We start from the raw sequence: 9,253 nt of genomic DNA, 5'->3' as shown, positions 1-9,253 counted from the left end.
TGTGAGTGTGTGTGTGTGTGAGTGTGTGTGTGTGAGTGTGTGTGTGTGAGAGAGAGAGAGAGAGTGTGTGAGAGTGTGTGTGTGTGAGTGTGTGTGTGTGTGTACATTCATTGTGCACCCATACAACACCAAAAATGTAGTTTTAAATCAGAAATAAAAAATGTGTAGATAAAAGCTTATTTGTATAGTACCATTACAGGCTCATCAGTGGAATTTGAGAAAATTGTCTTTATCTCCTGCTTTAAATTACTTATCATTCTAGGTTTATTGCTTCAGAGGGTGTTAGAAATTCCTTAAATTCCCTGGGATCCCTAAGACCTTTGGGATAAATGATGTTTTCATTTTTGCTTAAGTTGTTAAAGATAATGCCCTCCTTCCTAGGTCCTCCTTCTCACTGGGAATTCGGCTATAAATCAGAATTATGTCCACAGGTCCCCTTGTTCCATGAGGTTTCAGAGATGCACCCACCCCCTAGGGTTGTATCTTTTCTCTTCCCCTGGAGCTTGTAATAAAAACTTCACCCCATGTTCACTTTAGGTCTGAAATGCCTGCCTTTTCATCTGTAATCCTACTATGCACTATAAATGTTCCTGTAAACAAAGTATCCTTTTGCTAGTAGATCAGTCCTATCAGGATAAACACAGATGAGAAAGTAACTTATCCATTTGACTTTGGGTGGTGAACACACAATACAGTGTACAGGTGGTGTGTTATGAAATTGTGCACCTGAAACCTGTATAATTTTGTTACCAATGTCACCCCAATAAATTCAATACAAAGGAAAGAAAAAGAAAATAAGTTCTCTAACCCTCTCATTTGGAACGGGAAGTGGAACATCTATTTATTGTTTGTCTATGAACATTTAGGCCTTAGTTTCCTCTTCTCTAAAATGAAAGACATGTATTTATTAATTCTAAAGTTCTTTCTAGTAATAAAGTATTTTGGTTTTACTCTGATAAGACACAGTTAGTTTCAGCTGTTGTTGGGGATATAAAGTGATTAGAATGTGGAGATGGAGAGAGAGAGGGCTTTGGGGACTCAAAGGGAAGGAAAGGAATTGAGTGAGGTTTGAATAGGCAGATTTGGAAAAAGTCACCTTCCACATGGAAGGACTAAAAGACTGACTTGGAATGAGTCACATCTCTGGCTGGAACTTGGGCCTCTGGAAAGGGGAGACAGGGGAGGTCACGGGGTTGAATTGAGCACACTGCCAATAGCAGTTCAGAAACATCTGCTCCCCTCGACCACGCCCAGGACTCTTCTCAAGAGGCCCAATCTGAAAATACATTTTGGAATATTTGCTTGAGTAAAACATCCCAGCTTGCTCCTGCTCCTCCCTCCCTTGTGCAGACACTGCACTGGTCTCTGAGGGGTAATTATTTAACTGTTGGACCAAGATGATCCTTTGAGCACTGATCTAAATGAAGGAACCTCCACTGACCATAAAGACATCTTTCAGGTTACAGGAAAATCAATATGTACATGTAGATGTGGGTAGATTCTATGGAAGAATGTGTGGATAGGGATGGAACACCAGGATTTTTGTGATCTTTTATTGTATGTTGTAGAAGTTATATTGGTGCCCTAATCACCCTTGTTAAGTTGCTTTTAGCTTTCTTAAAACAATGTGGATTTCACAGCCAATAGGAAAATGCTAGTTTTGTTTAAATATAGACTATAAGGTATAATCAGTTTCAAACTCAACTGGCCCATAATGAATCTTCAGTTTTCCTTATCCAACACTAGATTTCTACTCCAAACATTGTTATATTGCCTAGAGTCCTGAGCTTGAAACCTGCACTTATTTTCACTTCCATTCTGTTGAATTTTATGATGGAATGGAAAAGGTTAAGTGGGAGCACAAGGGAACTGCGTGAGTTGAGATGTGGTTGGAGTGGACCCATTCCTGCCACCTGCCACTGGATTGTGCTGGATGCCTTGGTGCCCCATGCTTGCTTAGTGGCCATGCTTGCCACAGGAAGTCAGACATGGCAGGGAAAGGGAGAAGAGAGAAGGAGAAAGGAAAGAGGCAGAATGTAAGCCAAACTAGAATACCCATATCACCGTGTCCACACTAGCATTGAATGTTATCAGTATTTTTTAAAGGGTAACTATGCTGACACCCACTGGCTCCTGTCTTGATATTAATTAGAAAGCATTTGACTACAGGGGAGATAAACTACTCATAAAGTATGTATTTTTGTTTAATATTTCAAAGAGATTGCTCTCGCAACAAGAGTGACAAATCCTCTCTGTCTCAAAAATATCTCCCCTTGAAGCTTGCAAGATCAGGAAGGAATGTGTGCCAGGTGCTCTGATAGATGCCACAACATACATGATCTCATTTACTCTCCAGAACAATGCTTCTAACTATGTTATTCCTCATTTCTACAATTTATGAGTTGCCCAAGGTAACTTCAAATTGGGCCTCACCTGTTGGGGTAACCTTTCTTCTGGATCTGGTAGAAAATCCCATAGTTAGCACCTTATGTAGTTTTCCACTTTTTTTTTTTTTAAGTTTGGGACTTGGTTCTTTGCAAATTTTGCCAAATTTCTTGAGTCATCTCACAGGCTTTTCATACCTGGCCAATAAAAATGAAAAATAAGAACTATTTCCACTTTCCCCACAGAAACAAGTTTGCTTGTCTGAATTACATGTAGACGGTCTCTTGTCCTCTACTTTGCTCAAGTAAACACAGTTTACACTATAGCTGGAGATCTAAAAAGAACAAAAGCACTGTTTTCTCTTACCCTTGTTTGTGTAGTATGCCAACATTAACTCTTATAATTTTTAATTTCAAGTATACATTTTTGAAATAAATTGTGTGTATAATTATCAAGCCAGTTCAACCATTTCTTATTCAGTCTATATTAACCCTATCTTAATTTTCTTTCTTTTTTAATGCATCCAAAAGTCTTTATTTACTTTTATAACTACAGCACCACTTTGGGCAGGTATGTATCTGTTCTTTCTCTATAGCAACACTTCATGGCTTTTTAAAAATATTTTTTTATATTTCTTTATTGATTTCAGAGAGGAAGGGAGAAGGAGAGAGAGATGGAAACATCAATGATGATAGAGAACCAGTGATCAGCTGCCTCCTGCATGCCCCACACTGGGGATTGAGCTTGCAACCCAGGCATGTGCCCTTGGCCGGAATCGAACCTGGGACCCCTCAGTCCACAGGCTGACGCTCTATCCACTGAGCCAAGTCGGCTAGGGCCTTCTTTTTTTTTAGATGATTCTCATTGGGCACTAAACTGAGGAGGAAGTTGCAGTGACCACGCTTGTTTGAGGGAATGTAAATAGAGTAGAGCCACGTACTTAGCCTTGAGAATCTCAGATGATATGGATCCTCTTTCCAAAAAGCACATACAAATACAACATTTTTAATGAGCTTTCAGTATATTTTAGTCAGAGTTTTTAAAAAAATACAAAAAAACCACTGTTTTTAAGGGACATAGTCCGCATATTTACTCCCTTACAAATTTTCTTAATTTGAGGTATGTGACAGCTAAAAACCACTGTTTTTAAGGGACATAGTCCGCATATTTACTCCCTTACAAATTTTCTTAATTTGAGGTATGTGACAGCTATTCTAACCACCTCATTTAAAAAGATAAAAACAGTTGACATTGTTATTGTTTTTAAGAAGAGTTTTTTTTACATTTAAGTGAACTAAAAACTATGTATTTAAATATAAATATTTTTAGTGCTAATAGAATTTTTTATTGATTTTAAAGAGGTAGGAAGGGAGACATCAATTTGTTGTTCCATTTATTTATGCATTCATTGGTTGCTTCTTATATGTGCCCTGACCAGAGAATGAACCTGCAATCCTGGCATATTGGGATGATGCTCTAACCAACTAAGCTACCTGGCCAGGGCTAGAATTTTTTATATAATAGATTTTCTATTAAAAGATGAGGGTAAACTAATTCATACATGTTTTCTTTTAGATGTTGGAGATAGAAATTAAAAGGGGCTATATACTTAGCATTTATCTGGCAAATAAAATATAGCTTTGTCTTGCAAAACATTTCCCAACCCTGATTAGCATCTTGTTGCTTTGCAGGTATGGAATACACTCATTGGTTACTATAATGTATTTAATAGGGAGAACCATAAGTACAGATTTACAGGTCATGGAGGTAAGTACTTTAGATATTATGAATTATAATAAGTTGGAAGCCACTTTTTTGTGTCATTTAGAGTTGCTAAACTTAAAATGCTTATCTGAATTATAACATTCTATGCTTCCATTGGTGCATGACTGTACATGAAATGTTTTTTAATTCTATCTTGCTCTTGAGAGTTGGACATCATTCTTTCTCACCTGAATTACTTTAGTAAACTCTGGCCCAAGCTCCCTGGCCCAGGCTGGGCTTGCCTCCATCCATTCTGCACATTGCTACCAGCCATTGCCCTGCTCCCAAAGCTTCAGTAGCTTAGCAGTTTTTAGGAAATTTTCAAATCTTTTCATTAACACACGAAGCCCTTAATAATCTGGATTCTGCCTTACCCTCTAGCTTCATTTTTGCCCAGCTCACCACTGAGTATCTGAAACCAAGAGACAGACCACCTCCAAATACTTTTCCTCTAGCTATACTCCACCACTTACAGATTTTCTGAAATTATTAGGTTGTTTTACATTTTCTAGATTTCAGAACCCTGTCCTTGACTAGATAATTCCTAATCATCCTTTAAGACCCTGCTCCAACCACCTATTCCAGGAATTTTTTATGAACCGATTTATATCTGTCCTTCCTCCATACTCCCAAATCATCCCATCAATATCTTTATTACAGCACTTACCACATTATACTGTAATCAGTGTGTGCATACATCTACTCTATGGGGGTAAAACAAGCTCCCTGAGGACACAGACCATATTTTAATTATAACTGTATTCTAGAATCTAATGTGGGGCTTGCTGTTTCTAGCATCTGCTTCCCTCTGGGCTGAATTTCTTCTTAGGCAGGCTTTCTTCACATGGATGCAAACATAGGTCCAGCCTTACATGATCCTTAGCATCCTCAGTTGTAGAAAAAGGAATACCTTTTCACCCAGCTTCAAGTTCCAGTCCTGAAGGCAGAACTCTGATTGGTCCTACTTGGCTCACATGCACCAATCACCATGTCCAAGGGGAAGGAAATACTCTGATTGGCCTAACCTGGGTCATTTGCCCACATTTGGAACCAGCCCCACCCAAACCAAAGAAACTGAGATAGGGAAGGAGTAGTTCTGAAAAGAAAAGGGAAATCCTATAACCACAAGGTAAACTAAGTGGCAAAAGCAAATGTCTACAAAAAAGCAACACACAAAGTAAAACAAGAATAAAATATAAATACAACCTCTACACACCCAGCAGCATAGGTAAAATTAGAAAGATTGGCAATACCAAAGGTTGGCAAAGATGTAAAGCAACTGGAACTCTTACCCTACTGGTGGGACTGTGACATGGAAACTACTTTGGAAAACAGACAGTATCTCTAAATGTTAATTAGACACATGTGACCCAACAATTCCACTTGAAGGTTTTTACTCAAAAGAAATGGAAACCTATGTCCACACAAATACTTGTACATGAATGTCCCTAGCAGCTTTATTCACATTAGCTAAAAACTGGAAACCACCCAAATGTCCATCAGTAGGTGAATGGAGAAGGAAAATGCAATATATCCACACAACGGAATTCTACCCCACAATTTAAAAAAGGAACAATTTTGTGTAGCAACATGGATGAATTTCAAGATGATTGTCCTGAGCAAAAGAAACCAGAGACTTTCTAGGAAATCCAAACTGATCCGTAGTAACAGAAGGTAAATCAGTGGTTGCCTGGGACAGAGGGAAGGAGGGATGACCTGAAAAGGGCAGGAAGAAACTTTGGTGGGCCATGGAAATGGACTGTAACTTGATTGTGGCTATGGTTTCACAGGTGTATACAGAGATCCAAACTCGACTTGTATACTTTAAAGCTTATGTATATAAATTTTATCTCAATAAAGTTGATTACAAGTAAAAAAAAAAATACATGAGTAAAAATTAACTATGGCCTGGAACTATATTAATAAAAATAGGAAGGGCCTGTGTAAATAAGAAAGGAAAATCAACAGCCTGCCCCAGCAAGTAAAAAAATAAATGTTTAGGACATAAGGCCTGAATTTTGATCCTGAGCAAGAAAAAAAAAGAAGCAGTCTGTTATGTAGTTGTTATAAAGAGAGAGAGGAAGAACTGCTAATTCCTGAAGGAATTAGCTTTGTTTCAGTTTGGCTTGCCTGAAGATGAACTGTCAGGACCTGATTTATCAGGGATTCCCTGGATCAGAGAGTGAAGGGCACACCCAGAAATGCTGGAAAGAAGGCTTAGAATCCTGTTGAGTCTTCTAAAGTGTATCAGTTTATCTTGGTAGTTTATCTCTACAGAACCCAGTAAAATTTTATTGTTTTTCATTTTTAATTTTTATTGATTTTTAGAGAGAAAGGGGTGAGGGGGAGAAAGAGAGAGAAAGAGAGAGAGAGAGATTGGTTGACCCCTGCATGTGCCCCAACTGCGAATGGAACCTGTCTGTCACCTTTTGGTGTCTAAGATGATAATCCAACCAACTGAGCCATACTGGCCAAGACTAGTTGTTGTTGTTTAATGAATGAAGGTTGTATAAATTTAGCAGTCTTCAAAGTTCCAAAGCTCTGTAGTCACTGATAGTTTATTGAAAACTAGAGGCCTGGTGCACAAAATTCGTGCATGGGTAGGTCCCCTAGGCCTGGCCAGTGATCAGGGCCGATCGGGGCCTTCGGCTGCCAGCCAGGACCTCCCTTCCCTAGCTGCCGGCTGCTGGTGAGGGCCTTCCTTTGTTCCACGTCACCCCCTGGTGGTCAGCACACGTCATAGCAAGCAATTGAACTCCCAGTTCAACTCCTGAGGGGACAATTTGCATATTAGGCTTTTATATAGAGAGATAATGTAAAAGTGGATTTAGCAGTGATTACATTTTTGCAATTTTGAAAACAAGTTAGCTGTTATGAATATCCTTGTCAAAAACCTATTAATGCCCAATAGTCCTCCTATAATGTATTAATTCACATGATAATATAAAAAATAATTGCTAAAAAGAGGATGAAAAGAAAGTCACATGAGTCCCTTCTCCTTCTAGACCAGCACAGTTTCTATATACTCTTTGCTTCTCTTGCTCTGTTCTTTATACACTACCCTGTTGGAGCCTGGCCGCACTCATGCTCTCAAGCACACATGAAGCCCCCCTACAATGTCACGGACCCTACTCCCCTCCCACTCACTGCAGGTGCATGATCATATGGGGTTGTGGGAAGGTGGATTCCACTGCCTGGTAGGTATGGACAGGTGTGGAAGAGGGTGGGAGGTTCTGGTTCCTTAATCTACTTTTTTCAGAATGTTCCTTTTCTTTTACATTGTAATTAGCCTTGATTACCCTAATATTACTCAATTTTAAGTGCATTAGGGTTTAAATGACATTTTGTGAGCATGGGTACCATCTCACATGTGCTAAGTTCTAATTCTTTGAAGGAGAAATAGACTAGGAATATAACTAATTAGTCAATTGGCATCTGGCTTGTACATAATATTGCATATGTTCCTATAGCTTAATGCTTGACTTGACTCAATGAAGGAATTTAGCCAATGGACAAATCCACTATCTAAATATCTATAATAATAAAAGGGTAACAAGCTAATTAGACCGGACATCTTCCTGATGTCATTCTGGACATCCTTCCTTACCAAGCCAGAGCTGGAGGGAAGCCATCCTGGGTCTTGGGTGCCTGTGTGCAGCCCGAGGAAAGCCAGCCTGGGCCCCAAGTGCTGGAGGGAAGCCGGTGCCGGCAGCCAGGGAAAGGAAGGACTACTCTTGCATGAATTTTTGTGCATTGGGCCTCTAGTTCTTAAATAAAGGATAACATCTGTAAAGACACAGATGTTGTGTGCCAGTTTTGAGCTTTGAAAGTTGCAAAGTATTTTTTGAGATAAGAAAAGGTCTCACTCTATCTCTGTCCACAAATTTTGTCTAATATCTAGTATGCATTCAGTAAATCTTTATTGAACACCTACTAGGTGGTTGGGGAATAGAGCAGTGAATAAAATAGATGAAGTTCCTACATCATGGAGCTTCCAATCTACATCTGACTCTTCAGGGTAGGTGGTCTTCACACATTGCCACCCATTCCAACTGTCATTGGCCATTTGCAAAATCATGTTGTGACTTAGAGTGAACCATCCTGTTTTGTCTAAATGAGGAGTCAGATTGCCCTGACCGTCTCTTTGTCCTTTCAGCTGCAGCAGTTTTTCAACCCCATGTTGGAGGAGCACCAGAGGCTCGAAGTTCATGCCAAATTACAGGCAATAAAGAACGAAAATCTGACAAACAAAAACCAAAGTGCCGGGATAGCTGCATGGCTACGGAAAAACACATAATTTAGTGGCCACTTTTGGCATTTCCCCTTGTATATTATACTGTAGTTTGCTGACTGTTTTGTCTTCCAATACTTTGTGAGTCTAGAAAACCACATGTTTTGTTATTCGTATTTCAGTCACATTTACTACTCAGTGTCCTGTTCCTCCCTTGTTGTCATGCTGGCTCTGAGCTCACTGATTGCTGAGGAGTTTTCCAGCACTGCTGTGTTTTTGGGGGGGATTTCACTTCAAGTTGGGCTATAAAACCACAAAATTTACTTTAAATGCCTTGTAAAAAACAAATATACCTTAGAAAGTCTTGCTTATTCTGTTGTGAAGGCCAGTAGAATATTAAATCATTGGCTAAATGAGCACATTCTTTTCTGAAGGAAATACAGATTTGCAATACTCTAGGGTTTATTTAGTTCAACTAGAGGCCCAGTGCATGAAATTCATGCACAGGGGAGGGGAGTCCCTCAGCCCAGCCTGCAACGACACCAGCGTCCCTCACCCCAGCCCGAGGACCCTCCCCTTCCTTCCCTCCCCATGGCCGGGGCACAGATGCTGGACTCATGTTGCCAGGGCGACACCGCCAGCATCCCGCCCCAGCCACTAAGGACGCTACCATCTTTGTCATGGAGTGATGCTTAATTTACATATTACTCTTTCATTAGATAGGGTATTTAAAAGAATAATGAGCAAGTAACACAACAGTGTAAAGAAGGAGAACCAGAAGAATAATATACCCTAAAAATCAGAAAAGCTGAAGAAAAGCAAGTTTTAAAAAGAAGGAACGGGCAATTTTATGAGCCATGTGAACTGCTCTAA

General features: G+C 39.6%; 1 protein-coding gene across 1 annotated transcript in view; it reads left to right on the top strand.

The window, feature by feature from the left end:
- Window positions 1-8,925, top strand: part of LVRN (laeverin) — a 58,021-nt gene extending 49,096 nt beyond the window's left edge. The window contains 3 exon segments of the mRNA XM_015558447.1: window positions 3,724-3,746; window positions 4,077-4,152; window positions 8,306-8,925. Of these exon segments, the coding sequence (XP_015413933.1) occupies window positions 3,724-3,746; window positions 4,077-4,152; window positions 8,306-8,446 (240 nt within the window). The 3' untranslated portion in view covers window positions 8,447-8,925.
- Window positions 8,926-9,253: the final 328 nt, after the last annotated feature.

This window comes from Myotis davidii, unplaced genomic scaffold, assembly GCF_000327345.1.
Source record: "Myotis davidii unplaced genomic scaffold, ASM32734v1 scaffold130, whole genome shotgun sequence".
Taxonomy (NCBI): Eukaryota; Metazoa; Chordata; class Mammalia; order Chiroptera; family Vespertilionidae; genus Myotis; species Myotis davidii.
Note: the sequence above shows the minus strand (reverse complement) of the source record. Positions and strands in the feature narration are given on the sequence as shown.